The following is a 17377-nucleotide window of genomic DNA, read 5'->3' on the forward strand; positions in this document are numbered from 1 at the left end:
CCGGCCGGGGCCGGGGCCGCAGCTCGGGCTTAGGGCAGTCGCGGACTTTGCGGCGCTTGCGAGCGTTTCTGACAGCGAGGGGAGAGGGAGACAGCCCCGGCGTCCGTCGGGGGTTCAGCTTTCACCTTCACACTGCTGCCCTTACCGGTTAATGGATTCTTCTACTTTTTTTTTGTCCCCGGCGTGGCGGGTTAGTCTTTTCCAAAATTTCGTGCTGCAGAGCTTTGCTCATTTATGAAACTGAAGTATTACTGTGCTTGTGAGGTGGTTATGAGCTTTAGTGGGATAGCACTGTCTGAGAGGGTTCCAGTGTGATGTCTTTAATAACTGACCAAAGCCCCACTAGTAGAATGGTTTATAGCGATGCAAAGTCTCTCTTGCTCTGGTCTGTCATTAATTTCCATTAGTTTGGGGTTTAAAAAAAAAAAAAGATGTCACTGTTGAAGTCGAAGGATTAGAATCCTTTTCGTGCCTCAGGTTCGATGGCGCTTTACACTTTAAGCTAACTAGGTGATTGGAGTAACCGAGAAAAACATCTGCCTTCTCATTTCAGTTCTATGAGAGAATATTACTCAAACAAGTAATTAAATTTAGTAAAACCATTTTTATACCCACAGTAAAACTTTCTGTAGGTATTTCTTTGAGGCGAGAGTGTTTGAGAATTTCCAACAAGATATTTTTATAGAACATAATTTATAGATGCTTTAAATTGCAAGTAATTAGGTTCCTAATGCATTGATAATTTGGGGAATGCTCGAAAAATAATCTGATCCATGGATGTCTTTAAAAATTGTGGTGTGACACCCAAGTGATATCGAGCATCCTATTTATAATGTGGGCCAAGCACCATGCTGTAAACCAGTTACTATCATGATGATCAGATTGGGAATGAAATTGCATTTCTGTCAATTACTGAGTTGGCAACTGTTCAATATATCTTAGCAGCAAGATGAAGAGCGGCGTCGGCAGCTGAGAGAGAGAGCTCGTCAGCTAATAGCAGAAGCTCGGTCTGGAGTGAAGATGTCAGAACTTCCCAGCTACGGTGAAATGGCTGCAGAAAAGTTGAAAGAAAGGTCAAAGGCATCTGGAGGTGAGCTGAGGAACCTTGTATCTTATTCCTATGGCAACCTAGGAACCAGAGACCTTTTTGGGTATCACTTTATTCACACTTCAAAACGCTGTTGTTCATCAGGTGCAAATATCTAAAGACCTGGCCATAGACATCTTTCCTAAATCAGCATTGTCTCACTTAATTTTCAACAATGAAAAGAAAAGCACATACGTCATTCGAAAATGTCGTGTGAACAAGTAGCTCGTGTTGGCCCGTTATTTACGGGTTTGTCATTACCCACAGGTTTTGAAATTTTATGGTTGTTGGTTAAAATCTCTTCAATGTGTATTTTTGTATAGGAGCATGGGCATTATCTGGGGAGGAAACAACATCAGAAATAACGCAAGGAACTTTATTTTGTATTAAATGTGTTCCAAAAACTGCTCGGGGAGAGAATTTTGAAGGCGGTCCATATGAGGCAACAACCTTTTGATTTTAAATGGCAGTCTTGTGACATACCACTTGCCTTTACAGGTTTTGAGTTGTAATATTGCTAAAATGTTATTAAACTGACTTTGAAATGTCATTAAAATTCATATACCTGCCAATGCTACGAGCTGGAGTAATGTAGTGTCACTCAAACTGGTGCTGAGCACGCGCTTCACTACAGGCTTCTTGCTCGTTTAGTGCTTTCTACATCTTCCAAGGGGAAATGGTGTTTCTTACACCAACGTGTAAACCACGGTGTCTGGAAAATCCAGCTTTGCGTTCAGAGTGCAGGAAGACTCAACAACAATATATTTATCCTTTCCGCTACGTGTATTTTACATGCGTGTATACTTTACGTATAGTCTTACTGTACCCGAAACCCTACACTTCTGTTCCATTGAACACCAAAGAGAAAAGCCGTTAGCCGTACATCTCGTTTCGCGTCCGGCCTTCCGTTTTCCTCTCTTTGCCCAGTAAACCAAGCACGCCAATGTAATTCCCTTTCGTGATAAATAGGGCAATCACATCCTTGTCGGGAGGGACAGACAGGCTGAGCCAAGTGGCACCTCACGTGTACATGAAGTAGACTGTGCTGTTCTTCATCCCGCTGAACAATTTGAGACACCTCATTCTGTTTAATTACTTCCTTCTCACTGTTTTATCGTGCCTATGCATAGCTGTTCCTGCCGTCTCTCCCCTCCAACTGAGGTGTACTTTTGGGGTATGAGTGCTCAGCTGGAGGGGGAGTTGCCCTGTTCTGTCACAGTGACTCACTGGTGGTGTTGCGAAATATCCCAGGATGCCGCTTTCTGGGATGTCGCCTTCCCCGTTCATATATTCCTCTGAATTTTGCCATTGCGCTTTCTGCTCTTTGTTCAGTTTTCAAACAGTCTCAGAGGTAACAGGGCACTGTGGAGATATATATATATTTTTTTTTTAAATAATGTGTTTTTCTTTATAGGTTGCATACGGATTCAGAGTTTCTGTGTTATTAAAGGACGTCTTGTTTATAAAGTTATCCCTACTATCCCTGCTCGCTTTTATCCAGTAAAACAGTTTCATTGCTTTCTACTTCTGTTTGTGCTTTGAGTTCTCTCCTTGGTTTCTGTTCCCTGCCTTGATTTTTGTTTGTTGGTACAGTAGTTTGGCCAGGTTATCTGAACTTCTCTTGGACTTCCAGTTTTCATTCTCGGTCTCCCTTTATTCCGCTTCGCTCTTTTTGCCTCAAAGTGCATTTTATAGCACTTTCCTCTGCTTATTCGTTCTCAAAACACTTTCCTTGTGGCACATCTTCCGTGCCGCTGGAGGCGTCAGGTATCACACTAGATCTCCACTCATGAAATTCACTTTCATGAAACGGAGGAGTTGTGTGAAATGTCACCAACACCTTATAAAACAAATTATAATTGTTTCTGGGTTTAGTCTTCTTTGGGTTTTTGATTTACGCAAAAATTTAGGATCTAATGTGGGGTCTCCTTATTGCAGCTGGATTCTGAGCATTGCCCTGGTCTCCATTCACACGTGGCAGGCTTTTTTCTGTGTGCAGTCCTATAAAGACGAGCTCATAGCGGTATCTTATGTCTTCCAAGCTCTCTTGTCCATTAGGCTTCATTAATGTTGCCTTCTGCGTTGATTGCTACATTTTAATTTACAAAAAAGGAACCTACCACATCATTTTCCTCTCTCTCAGTTCAGTTATTGCAGAAAAAGTGACACTTCAGCTTGAGGATTTTGGATTGTTTAAAGCCTAGCTTCTGGATCACTACTGTAGGTGAAAACGTGACCTCTCTGTGTTTCTATATGCTCATGAAGAGTTTCATGCTTTGGCACTGGTGCTACGTTCTCTGGTAAAAAGGCTGTATTTAATCATGGTCTGAAAAACTCAAATGCCTCTGGCGCATTATAACTTTCCTGGATAAGCAGCATCCTTCGCTACAAAAGCCAGTCTTTTTCATACGTTATTTGGCACGTGAGACAGAAAATACTTCTTCCTGCCAACCGCCAGAGGGTTTGGGATGGCAGCTTCAAATTTATTAGATGTCCTATTAGCTTCAGGCTGATAAGCCGATGCCTTGAGATGGGTCCGGGGACGGTACCGAGATAGGAATCCAAATATCTTCCTTTTTCCCAGCAGCAGTGGGGCAAAGGAATTGACATCTTATCTAGGTAGTGTTCCCATGCAGTGGGACACCCGCCTACTTTTCTGGGATTTGGGTGGTGTATTTTCTTTACTCTCTAGCACATCTCCATCCTTTATTTGAGACAGCATCTTTGTCAGGCTGCGGCTTGGATCTGGAGGTGGTGAGTGGGCAGCAGAGAGAGAGAATAATGGAGAGGAGAGGGGATAAGGGAAGCACAGTGTGAAAAAAGTGCCAAAAATGGGCAAAACTGTGAGGGGAGAAGAGAAGGAGCACACGAACGGCAGAGGAAAGAGATGTTAGAGGAGCGGGGAGAGAAAAACACGGGAGAAGCAGCATCCAAATGTACTGTAAGACAAAAAGTTTTCAGAAATTTTGAAATTAATTACAAAGGTATAATGCCGTTAAAAAACTTTCCAAAGAGAGGTGCCAGCTGGCATTGCACTGCACTCGTATGCTTCAGCTTTTCAGGGTACGTTACAGATTTTAATTCTGAGACAATGATTTGGAGGGAACGTACGTGGTAGCTCAGGCTTACTCCTGGTGCTTAGTCTCCCACTCATAAAACAGTGTGAAGTCCTCGATTTGACATTTTTAACAGGCAGTATTTGTATCTGTTGGCAGCTACCGTTGTACTTGCTTGTCTTGACATCTGATTTCTTGCACGCCGAACCAGTATTTCAGCTCCGCATTGCTTCTGTTGCCTGCCTTTGTGTCCTTTATGACTGTTCAGATGCTCCTGTCATATCCTGTAGCCTTAAAGTGAACTCTGTAACTGAAAGTAAACAACCTAATATCCGAATAGCCACAAGCTTGAAGGATTTCTCAGAGACTATCCTGGAAGCACCTTCCCTAAACAGCAAACACGTTTCACGCAGCTTTTTCCAGTGGCAGCTTACCTGTGCCGCTTCCACTAATGCGATCCTGTCGCTGTCAGAGCTTTCACCTCTCTGGGAAAATTGTTCCTTTTGAATTTCGAATAGAAAGTGATGCTGCAACTCCTTCACATGCGGACAAGCTTAAACCGAGTCAAGAGAATATTGGTTTAACCAGACATTAAGCCTGATCTTAGTCTGAATAGTAAGACGTATGAGCTATAAAATGCCTCTGGATCTTTTTTCCACCAATATTCTGGCACTTCCATTTGGTTCCAGAAGAATCTTATTTTGCTGTCTTCGGTTCAGACTGAAGGCCGTGCTGCGTAGATAATGGTCAGTGCTGTTCAGTTGTTGATTTAATGCTTCGTCTTCAATGTTACTTGCCTCTTCATGACGTGGTAAAGATTGGCTGTATTTCTAGGATCCACATTTACATACTTTTCAAGAAAGCAGTTCTTTAGTACTCTTCTAAGTACGTGCCCTAGTTCTAGAGCAAGTGCTTTAAGTTTTTCACACTAGTAATTTGTTCTTTTCATACAAGATATCTGTAATCTCTTCATCATGTTGTTCCTTTTATCATTTATAATTGCAAAATCTTGTAACATCTCCCTAAACATGTCTCCCTTTTTAGTACACTGGAAGAACATTGGATTGGAAAAAAAACCCAACATAAAAACACTAGAGTAGTTTAGAACAAGGAATATCTAGATTTCGAAAGATATTTGAAAATTTCTGATATTACTATGAATGCTTTTAATTGATTTCTTTTTTTTTTTTGTAAATAAAGTGTGAATGTCCTAATCATATCCAGTCAAAGCCTGCCAACTTTAAATTAAATACTAGGTCAGGTCATTGTCTGACACTGGGAACTGGTACCTCTGACACTTCCATCTCTTCTGTTCCCTAAAATGGTGGTGTCAAAGACAGTGCCTCTGATCTCATCTCGCTATATTAAATTAAAGAAAATCAAATAATCTAACATAAGCATTCCCTTCGTATCCAGCAGGCTTAAACCCTGTCATGTTGTTTAGATTCTTCTGACATGTCCAGCATCCTGCGGGATCACTGGTGGTTATGAGCTGACCTCGCGAGCTGACTTCTTTGGGAACTTTGGAAAGTCATCACCTGCCTCTAGGCTTGAGGTGGATTTGGTTTCCTTCTGCCACAGTGGTGTCCCTCTTTCTTTCTCTTCCAAGTTTTACCTCTTGCCTTTCTTCACTTCATGATGGTCACGCTGTGCCTTTCTACTTTGTTCACCGACCTCTGCGCTACCTGGGATAACTAGAGTCCAGATCACAGAACCATCTGTGTGAATTTGAGTGGGAACAGGAAGGATGTCACAGAGAGTCCTGAGTGTTTCCATCCACTCAGCTGTACACCTGAAGCATCATCTGTCAGGTCTGGTCTGGTCACGCATCCTGGTCTGGCTGGGGAGAGGTGGTGTTCTGCATCCTTCTGGCTCAAGCTGGGGCAGTTTGGGAGAAAGCTGACTCTTCCACCATTAAGAATCAGTGGAGAGGAGCCCAGGGAGGTCATGGTGGGCAGCTGGAACAGAGGGGTCCTGCTTCACCAACTGCTGCTCTGCTCCATCGTCACACACGTAACAGATGTTGAATAAGACACTGAAGTGGAGGCTTCTTTGCTCCTGTCTGTTCCAGCAAGAGCCTTACCTTGAATCGGCAGAGGTCTGCGAAAGATGTTGATTAATTACAAATCAGTTGAGGGAGCAGCTGGTTAGAAAAGAGTAGCAAACATCAACAGGCTTCTAAGATGGGAACTATAGGGGCTGTGGAGAGAAAGAGGTAAAGCAAAGAGACAGCTGTGTGACCTTCAGCATGGGCCTGAAGTGCAGACTTTGGGCTGGGGATGAGATTTAGCGGATTTCAAAGACAAGTGATGAGTAATCGGAACCAATCCCGGTCCAAACTTCCCCAAACTTCTGGTATTCGGGATTATGGCATCTCGGTACTATGTTTAGGATCCTTTTTGTTTATGTGGTGTTTGAAGGTACCAATGTCCTGAAATTCTAATTTAATTAGTATTTTTTCTATTGTGTGGTGGTTTAAAGTTCCTTTAGTTACTATGCGTGTCTTCTTTCTCCAGACACACTCCGGCCTTCTCTTTTTTTGTCATTTTTACACACATGCATGCATACAGAGGAGAAAAATGTTTGTATAAGTCTGAACAAGTGTAGATAGCATTTGATACGAGACTTGAAAGTGAGTAAATACAATGCAGCTACATGCTTTGAAAGTACTAATCTAGCTTTTATGGACTATAATTTAATTATATATTTGTATTGAAAATGTGAGTCAGGATTTTTTTTTTCTGGGATCTGCTTCATAATTCAGCACTTGCTATTAGATCTTCCTCAGGTTACTTACTCCTTCTGTGCCATAATTTACCTACATCATAATTGTAATTATAATAATCACCTACTTCATAAAACATTATGGGGCTCGTTTACAAGTGATATTCATAAGCTGCTCTGAGAAACTCGGCAGAAAGATTCCATTAAAAAAAATGAAGTATAATTACAATTATTATTTTATTTAAAATGTATGTAGCTGACAGACAATGCTGATTCAAAGCGGTGCGGTAAGGCAGCAATCTGTGAGTGTGCTCTTGCTACACCTAAGGTCAGCGCTTGCTAAGCGTGGTGTTCCAGGTGATAGTTTTCCTCTTCGTGTCAGAAGTGGTAGGAGCCTCTAACACCCAAGCAAGGCACAGTGATCACTGGCCTGGGAGATACTGTGCAAAGTAAGGAGCAGCACGTGTCACTGAGCTGGGAACTTGGTACCTGGAGCTGCTGCCTTTCTCAAGAGACTTCAGCTCCCAGGTCTTTCTGGCCAGGCCCACCCAAAGCAGCCATTCTGCATTATCGAGAACTGGGAGCTGCGCAGGAATTATTTTCACTCGAGTTACAAGGAAAAGCACGTGTGCTTTTCAGAGTTAGGCAGAGACTCAGCACAGAGAACAGCCGCTGCTAAGACCAGATTCTACCTCTATTGTAGCAGGAGTTTCCAGCAGAACGCCCTGTGTATCTATTGAATTGCATCAGTTTAAAGATAAATCCGTGAGTGGACAGAGTGAAATCTCCTTCCAGATGTACCTAATGATTTGCATTTTGATCATAACTCATCTTCTTCTCTAAAGCATTCATTTGTTTTCAGTGATGTGGTGCATGTACGTAGGAAAATACTAACCTTAATGCTGTATGTTCCTACAGATGAGGATGAGGATGATGATAATATTGAGATAGATACTAACGAGGAGGTTCCTGAATGCTCTGTTACTGGAGGCGGAGATGAGCTTACTAACCTAGAAAATGACCTTGATTCAACGGGTAATTTAAATAATGGCTATTTTGTGTATTTTGCATGACTAACACTCCGTCATCATACAAGTACTGATGTGCTGCCTTGCTCTGTCATAGCTTTACTCCTTTGTGCCTTTTCAGGTCTTTTAAACCTAATGATTTTTCTTTTTTAACATTCTGCATTGATGTTTAGTTGAAATTTAAAATCAGCAACAAAATCATTATTTCCAACGAAAGCAGATTTACGTGTCTCTGGCCATTTGATGGGGAAGGAGACCTCAGGCCAGATTTATAAAGCAGGGCTACCTGAAATCACCCCACCTGGATTGTCCCAGCAGAGGAAGGCAGGCAGAGAAGTGAGCAATCCCACCGGTGAGTAGAGCTGCCGCTCTCTGCAGTGACATCCTGGTCCACCTGCTGAGTGAGCAAGAGCAAACATGTTTCTGTGTTTCCAAGCAGGCTCGGTATCCCCCTCGTTCCTTCCTGAAGACCAGTTCACGTATTTATGTCTTGTTGCTCCAGTGGGGTGTAAATTTGAACAGAATTAGTCGTATTTACTTTACAAAGTTGGAGCGATAGTTTTTAATATTGCATTTTAAAAGCATTCATATTCTTTTAGAGATGCTTGTGTAATTTTAACACGTGCTGGTCAAGTAATAATAAATTATCGAAGTGGTATTTCCCCTTTCAAAAGCTGTAATTAAGCAAAAGTAGAGTTCAGGTTCCTCCACAGATGATAAATATGTTGGGATCTTCGAAGGGAGATGCTTGTTTAAAAAGGCGCTGGATCTTCAAAGATGGAAAGGTCATTGCCCATCCGTAAGGGGCTCCTCTGCTTGCAGAGAGTGCCGAGCAGTTTGTTCTCTGTACAAGTACACCGGTGACAAGCAGCCCTGGCGAGTGCTGAGGGCCTCTTTGCGGTGCGGTGTGCTCCTCTGCCAGGGCGGTTCTGCTCCCCACAAGTTAGCTCGAGTCCAGGGAAGTGCAGCCAGCACGGGACAGCAGCAGGGGAAAAGGCAGTACAAGGGAGAACTGCTTACAGCATCCTCTTGACTTGGTTCTGCCCATGCCAACTGGACTGAAGCGTGTAGCCCATAATATATTAAATCAAAACGCTTCGTGGTGTGTTTGGTCTCTGTATATTAAGCCATCAGTTATGTCTATATAGCAGTTTTTTGAGTGCAAAAGATTTGAGTCATATTCTTTATATTTTATTTGAGGATTTCCAAACACATAACAAAATATATTCAGCGTTTCCAGCATTTGAATTAAGTTGATTTCGAGCAGAATCCTGTTGATTTTAGGAGACATAGAAAATCAGTAAATGGACATTCCTGTCACGTAGCCCCAGTGACTCTACCAACGTTTATTTCTGTGGGCCTTTTTTCTTGAGAGATGCCTTCTCAGGGGTAAGACCCACTACCCAAGGTTTCACCCTCGCCATGGGAAGACACTCTGCAAAAAACTTGGGACATCATTTTGCAGCTCAGTCTGCCCAGTTGCCAGAGACGTGAGTAAGGAATAGGATGGGCAATGATACAGTCTGATTCTGTGACAGAAATCACCGTATGCAGACTTTGGTGGGACTCTAAATTCGTAGCAGGTTCTAGTGAAAACTCAGTCCCTTGGGAACACCTAAATACAAAACTGTAAGGGACATGTCACATTTGGGATCATTATCGACCATCTCAGTTAATTTGTCCCCTGCTGAATCTTAGTCCCTCCAGTCTCCAAAGAAAAAAAAGCTTTATTTTTTCATTTTTACTGCCGGTTGTTGTTTTTAAATACTGCATCTCCATATTTGTCAATATGCTGCTGCCATAACGCTGCTGTGAATGTATCTGGTAAAATGTGAACCTCATGTAATTATTACATGATGCTTATATATAAACCCACGAAAATGTGCATGTACTTACATGTGAGCCTTAATTAAGGACACCCTGACTGGGCGTGTCAGAGGAAAGGGAAACTGCCCCTCGTCGTAACCCAGCTTAGGCTGCTGCTGCTGGAGGCAGGCAGCGTTTGCTTGCCGGCATGCCACAACTATTTTGGCTAGTAGGAATTGGAGCTCTACAGACCTTGCAAGGAGCTCTGTGGCAAAACAGTCATGGCTCCGCTTCCCACACCAGCAAAAGTTACCAGCCCGCAGTGAAAAACCTGGGCTGTGCCTACAGAAGAACACAGCAACCGCTGTTTTATCTGCGTTTGACCCAAGGGCCAGATGTACGTGCATGATAAACGCAGGGGATCTGCATTTGCTCCATTTCAGGGGCAATTTCTCACGTGGTGCTGCATGGAGAGTATGTCTGGGGGCTTCTGCAGGCAGCTTTCCTACCCTCGCCTAGCTCCCCAGATCTGCGCTGCAGTTCATTGTTAACACCTTTCTCCTGTTGTGTGTGTGTGTGTAGGTAACTGTGTGCGTAGGTGTGTTACAAATTCACGTAGTCAACGGTCGCGTACAGAATGAGCATTATTGGGAGGTAAAATCCTCAACTCTTGTTTCTTTGGGCTCTGATCCAAATTGCTAAAACTGATGAAAAAATTTGGGGGCTTCAACAGACTTTGACTCTGTCCCTTTGATGCAGTTATGAAGCATTTTACAACTCTCACAGCTTCAACGTATTCTATAAATCGTAGTCAAATATTACGAGAAAGCTGTCTGTTTGGATACTGAAATTTTGACGTTGAGAAGCTGTGCCAAAGAGCCTTAGGATGAATTAGTAGTTCATAAACTCACGGGGTTAGCAGTGCTTAGAGTACATGATAAATTGTTGTATGTCAGCTTAAAATGAATGCCTCTTTAAGTGTGTTTTTATACCAAAGTGTAGGTATGTACAGGGTGGGAGTAACTTAAAGTAAACATTGTCTGCTTGCTGTGCTTTTTTCATCTGCTGTCTTTACTTGTTCTGCTGAGTGCTACGTACATTTTTTGAGAGAACTTGGGCACTATCTATGTACGTTACACAAATCTACACCAATCTGAATCGCCAAAAAAAAAAATTCTTTCTTGTTGTTACTTTTTTAGTTTGAAAGGGTAGCAAAGTGAATGAAATCCACCTTTTAAATTGTGACATTGTTGTAGCGACTCTGCATTTAAATGCATCTCACTCTGTTGTATGTGGTATTTGCATATTTAGCAGAACAAAACAGTAAGTTGGTGGATTTGAAGCTGAAGAAGCTCCTAGAAGCTCAGCCACAGGTGGCAAATTCACTCTCCAGTGCCGCTCAGAAAGCTGTAACCGATAGCTCAGAGCAAGACATTAAGGTAAGTTTTGATTAATGCTTTTGTCTCACTACCTGTGTGTTCTGATTCGGGGTTTGTACTTTGTGAGGAGGAAAATTATTTCTTATCAAATCCTTCACAGTAAGGAACACAGGAGATCTTCATGGGCAGTGCAGCTGCATAGTTTGCAATGTGCTGAGGTTTTTCCTGTTGATTAGTCAACACGTTTTCCTTTTTTTTTTTTTTTTTTTTTTTTTTTTGTTCTTTATACTTGTCATTGGTAGGGTTTTTCTGTTGATTAGTCAACACGTTTTCCTTTTTTTTTTTTTTTTTTTTTGTTCTTGATACTTGTCATTGGTGTAACACTAGCACTGAGACAAGCACTTCTCGGTTCTGACTGCTTAGGTTGTCTCTTAAATCAGAAATGCAGCAGGGGCTCCATCCTGCTGCTGCCGCCGTCAGCAGCGTGGCTCACCCTGACTTCAACAGGAGTAGGATTGGCGTCTTAGTGGTTCGCTTCTCTCCCAAGCCTGACCCTCTGTTTTTTGCTTCGTTAAAATTAAGCCGTGGCACACTTTAAAGGCATACATACTTGGGTGCTTGACAACGAGCGCTTCTGAGAAAAATAGCCACGAGTGTGCAGCATGCACAGTCGTGTTGCCTCCTCTTAACATTCACCACTTCAGCATAAAGCGCGCACCAATCAATTTTCCATTTCATTTTCTTAATTAGACCCCTTCTGTTCTTACTATTTTTTTTTAAATAGTCCTTGTATGTCATTAATATCCTTATGGCTCTGGGGCACTTCCAGTTGGGTATAACTTTTCACCCACCTGCAGTCGGGGGGAAAGCACTGCTGACTGAAAGGATTTCCTTCCCCAGATACAGAGATGCTTTGAAGTCCCAAAACAATGACTTTCATTGCTTTTGCCTTACACTGTCGGTTCCTATAAATTGGTGATGAAAGTGTGTGGCAGCAGCAGAGGACTTTCGGTCTCTATCTTTGAACAAAAGGAAGCCTGGATCAAGTCTGATTTTTGCGTTCAATTTAGCTTTCTGCAGTGGATTTAATGCAAAATGAAGCTGGCCCAAGAATAATACAATGGATTGAAAAGGCTAACTGAATTAGTGGGCTTAGAGGAATACATTTGTAAAGTGGCAGAAGTCCCCAGTCATAAAAAGGTTTCTTAAAATGGGATTTACTGGCTAATCACACTGATATTTTAGCATGTTGCCAGGCCTAAAAAATTAGTCATGTTTGTTTATTTTGGTAAAGACTCTGGTTTAGGCTGTCAGACGGTTATTGTGTTAATAACAGGAAGCCACCTTTTATTTAACTGGAATCATAACCACCCGATTAGTGCAGCCGAAAAGTCATCCAGGGGGTACGAGCAATACTTTTTTAAGCTTAATTCGACAAATGACACGCAGGCCACCCCTTAGGGTAATTTGGTATCACGTAACCTGACGGAAATGGTATTTGTCTTTATAAAAAGCTTCTGTGAAGGAGCTGATTCTTTTTTCTAAGGTACACCCACAAAAGGCGCAACTTAACAGTTTATCTCGGCGTGCGTCTTTCTAAGGAGGAGTTGGAAAGCGGCATTATAAGGAATATATGGTGTCCATCTGTTCTCCTGGAGCTCTTGGCATTGAGGTGGATTTGTTTTTTAATAAAATGCAGTTTACACGTTTCTAAATGAGGCATTCTGTGTTTGTGGAAAAGGATAAACTGTTACCTTCCCTTGGGGATTGTGTATCCCCGGCCTCCTTGAGGCTAGAGAATAGGCCATTGGAGAACTCCCTCATTACCGATTGTCTCAATGCAGAGGAAGGGCAAAGTCTTGGTAGCTTTTGATAACCAGTTTCAGCATTCAGCAGGCTTAGCTATTAGTCATGCATCTTAGCCTTTCCCTATTTACTTTCAAAACACTTAATAAAAATAATAAAAGATTAGGTATAAAATGAAATATTTGTTTGGTACACAGCACCTCGGTATCTGCAGTTTCCACACACTGCAGTGGTTCGGTCTTCTGGGATATTTCATGTCGATAGAATCATTTGAATTTGTTACCAGTATTAACATAGGAAGCCCTGGAAAAGATAATTGTAGTTTCCTTAGCTGTAAAGGGCTTACTTACAAATCTGGCTTTGGAAAGTTGTAGCTGATGAAATGCAGTTCCGTGGGGTAGTATTATAATCCTACCTTTTAGCCTTCATCCAGCATTAGTGGTTTATCTCAATGGGCATAAAATTAGAAACTAGTTCTTCTTGTCATACAAGTCTGTGGGACTACAGAAAACGACGGATTTCTTTACCGGGCAGGGAGAGAGGCTAAAGGCAACACGCTTTTAAAGCGATACAGATCGTGTTCAGGGGTAGAGACGCCGCTACTTGGCAGCAGCATGCGCAGCGCTTGGCAAATCAAAGTTGCAAAGGAGTGATTTTTCATTTAAAATCGGCATGGCTGGCAAATGCCGGTCACAATTAATGGGTCTGGCTGTTAGGGAAGTGGAGAGTCCTGCGGGAGGGTGCCCACACAGCAGAAAGCAAGTCGGTGCCACCAGGCATTAAGCAAGAAAAAAAAGGAGAAGTTAATCACTCTTCTTTTTTTCGGTAGCTGATACTTTCATCCTATATAAACTGCAGCCCGAGTTGCAAAAGCGGTGTCCTGTCCCCTCACCGAAGCGTACCTTTCGAATTCCTGTCCTCCCGTTTGTAAACAAAAGAAACTGTTCTGTGTCTGCTTTTTTTCCCCTAGCAGAATGGAACAGAGGAACATCGTGCTGAGCGATTACAAAAACCAGCAGAACGGTTTAGAAATCCCGTTGTCTTCAGCAAGGACTCTACCGTCAGAAAAACCCAGCTCCAGTCTTTCAGTCAGTATGTGGAGAGCAGACCAGGTAGGAGAAAATATAAAACCTGTTTTCCCATCTTGTGATTTAATAATATTTAACAATAAATATATGAAAACCTGATAATGTAAGTCCACATTTCAATACATAAATATCAAGCTTTATAATAATTTTACATGTCTTTCCCCTTTTTTCAAGAGATGAAAAGGCAGAGATCAATACAGGAAGATACAAAGAGAGGAAATGAGGAGAAGGCTGCGATAACTGAGACTCAGAGGAAGCCATCAGAAGATGAAGTGCTTAATGTATATTAATTTTTTGTCTGGTTTCATGATTGCTGATAATTCCAAACTGTATGTGGAAATAGTGCCTTTATTTGTTAAAATGAGATGTTAGGTTTTTTTAGATGTCAATCTCCAGTGCATTCAAAGCAGAGTGAGAGGGGTGCACTGTTGAATTAGTCTGCAGTGTGGTGATAATTGTCAGATAAAAAAAAATGAATTTTTCAGAGTTCCACAGCCCCAGCTTCCTTGAGACATTTCCATCAGGGCACTTCCCATAAAGAGATTCCAGTATTGATCTACCGGGAGGATTTTAATTATTACAATAGCAGATACCGCAGAGCTGCAGTTAGAGGGAAGAGTCACATGAGACCTGCTAGAATTTCTCAGCCAACCCATTTTGTTGGCTTGGGTTAATGGGTGTTCAACCTTTCCATTATCCAGATCAGCCGTGAATTACTAGCTGAATGATGTTTGCATTAATATAATATATATGGTAATTTCTTCACTTAATTAACGGGGAGGTTCAGCTCAGTAGGGGTATGGGCTGATCATGTGTAAAATTGATTTGTGAGGGAAATATTTGATAGACCGCAGGGAGAAAGCTGGTTTTGATGGACAGCTGCGGGACAGAAGCAGGAAGAACAAGTTTTAACCTGCATTTTTTTTTTGTCTGAAAACACAACACAGCCTTTGATGGTGGTCGGTTGTTGCTCGCCACAATTTGTCTAAACACATGTGCCATTTTTGCCAAAGCAATCTAGAGCTGCGTAGCGATTTTGTACAGCTGTCACATCTACAGCAAGACATCAAACTTTTTACGAGCTGGCGTTATTTTTGGCCCAGTTGTACTTTAGCAGAGCTGAAAAGGTCTGGCAGGCACAGTAAGTTCACATTGTATGTGAAGACGATGCACGTGAACTCTTGGGATATTTCAGCCTGACACAGCATTTCTTTTCATCTGCTAATAGCAATCGTTAACAATTACACGTGCTGACATTAGGGGAGTTTTCGTACTATTTTCAATTAATTATAGTTGATGAAAGGCAAGATGCTGCGCATCACCTCGACTCCCCAGACTGATTTTTTTTTTTTTTTCTTTAGGGACTGCTCCCATGGAGTTTTGTTGTTGTTTTTCTGGCTGTACAACAGGTAGAAAGGAGGTTTCTGTTAGAGCTGCGACCGTTGGCACTTCTGTAGGAAGGGAAGGACCAAGTTGATGGTGCGCTTCAACCCAGATGCCCCATATTTTCAAGTTCTGTACTTGTTACTGCTCCTGGGAGCTCAGCCACGCCATTGGCCTTCACTTTGCACAGGTTTTTATTCGAAGTCATATGCTGATGTCATTAGCATACCTGTTGCCTGGACGTGAAGGTGAATTAATGATTTCAGAGACATTTACAGAAGAAGAATTGAAAACGTTTTTGTTGAAAGTACCTGAGACCCTTATGCAGCGACAAGTTAGCCTCTAGTAGGGAAGTGAACCTCACGAAAAGAGCCTGTGTATTTTTTCTGTTCCCAAAGGACAGTGATTGTAATTGCATCCTTTACAGAGTGCAGATGAAACGTGAAATCATTTTGCCAGTTTTTTGTTTCCCAGTTTAAACCATTCTCCAAGGCTCTGGGTGTAGGAGGAAGGAGGAAGTTGTGAATGGAGTTGCTTGGAAGGCGTAATATCTTTTTCCCAACATATGAAAAACATGCTTCAGGAATGACATTTCGATGTTGTTTACAGCCCATAATAACTCGGTACAGCCAAAACTCTGCAGAAAAGTTGTTGAGCCGCTTGAGAGAGTAACTTGGAGGTACCAAACGACTCTTCTTGGGCTCCTAGTGAGACAGCCAGACCACTTTGGAGATATTTGGAGATGCGTGTCGTCATCTGTGGGGAAACACTGAGGAGTTACAGGGTACAAGAGGGAAACTTGATTCATTAGTGTTTCCACACCTTTCTTGGTAATGATTTATCAACTTGGCATCCCAGGGCTGCTTCCCGGCTGGGCGTGAGCCAGTGCAGAGGCAGGACAGCTCCGGGTAGTCCCCGTGCCTCTGCCCAGTGCCGTTTGTTACCACTTCTCAGGATAAGAATCACAGTTGCGGCAATTAGCGGTATTTTTCCAGATTGCCGTGGAGCAGGGCGATTGCCTGTGGTCACAGAAGCCCAGAGAGGTACGATAGCCCGGGCTGGGGAGTCTCGGCGTTACAGGTGACCCAGAGGAACTAAATAAGCCAGGGAGGTTGTTTTGGCTATGGTTTTAATTGCAAAAGCCCGCTTTTCGATTGTCATTAGAGACCCTCATGCTAGTTCTTCTAGCCCCGCAAGTCAGCATTTTAGAATTGAATAAGGCTTGAATGGAAGAGAAATAGCCTGTTAAATAGTGCTTTATTTGGATTACCATTCCTTTCCTTATGCTTTGTTACCACAGCTTTTACGTACTTAGAAATAAATTAGAGGAATTTCAAAAAGCCAGCCAGGTAGTAAAAAAACCCGCAAAATCAAATGTTCCTGAAAGAAAAACCAAGGTGTTTTAATAAACAAATAAGGACATTTGGCAAAATCGTGAAGTTTAGGAAATGTAAGCGTTAGCTTTTTGGTAGCAAGCGTGATATTTGGTTGTTTAGGTAAGTGCCTTACTAAGTGTTTGTGGAAAGGAAAAATGCAACTTACAAGTGATGTTTTTTCTTCTTGTTTGTTCTCTTTAACAGAAAGGGTTCAAAGACACCAGTCAGTATGTTGTAGGAGAATTGGCAGCACTAGAGAATGAGCAAAAGCAAATTGACACCCGTGCCGCGCTGGTGGAGAAGCGCCTTCGCTATCTCATGGACACAGGTACGGTGCCCAATTACACTGTAAACAGTTTTGGCAAATTGAGCGTTCACAAACTCTTATAGAGTTTTGGAAGTGTGAATCTTTGAAGCCTGAATGTTCAGCAAAACTGCCTTGAAAATAAAAAGGCTGCGATTTGCAGCCACCTCTCTGGGCCCTGGTGATAAGAGTGCCTTCATGGGAAGTGATAACTTGCCCTGATACCGTGTGAGCCAGCACTATTGAACAGTGTGCTCATCCATGCAGAGTTGGAATACACATCTGTGCCTCATTGATATGCCACTGCTTAAAAAAAAAGGGGGGGGGGGGGGGGGGAGAA

The 17377-nt window shown here is 42.3% G+C and overlaps 1 protein-coding gene across 1 annotated transcript in view; it reads left to right on the forward strand.

Annotated features, from left to right (window-relative positions):
• Positions 1 to 945: 945 nt before the first annotated feature.
• Positions 946 to 17377, forward strand: part of LOC104489291 (EH domain-binding protein 1-like) — a gene marked incomplete at both ends in the record, with an annotated part of 45649 nt that continues 29217 nt past the window's right edge. Inside the window, 6 exons of the mRNA XM_010131437.1 lie at positions 946 to 1090; positions 7786 to 7902; positions 11013 to 11140; positions 13860 to 13998; positions 14149 to 14255; positions 16938 to 17061. Of these exons, the coding sequence (XP_010129739.1) occupies positions 946 to 1090; positions 7786 to 7902; positions 11013 to 11140; positions 13860 to 13998; positions 14149 to 14255; positions 16938 to 17061 (760 nt within the window). The remainder of the gene's footprint in view (positions 1091 to 7785; positions 7903 to 11012; positions 11141 to 13859; positions 13999 to 14148; positions 14256 to 16937; positions 17062 to 17377) is intronic.

The sequence above is a fragment of the Buceros rhinoceros genome, unplaced genomic scaffold (assembly GCF_000710305.1).
Source record: "Buceros rhinoceros silvestris isolate BGI_N320 unplaced genomic scaffold, ASM71030v1 scaffold7382, whole genome shotgun sequence".
NCBI classification, from domain to species: domain Eukaryota; kingdom Metazoa; phylum Chordata; class Aves; order Bucerotiformes; family Bucerotidae; genus Buceros; species Buceros rhinoceros.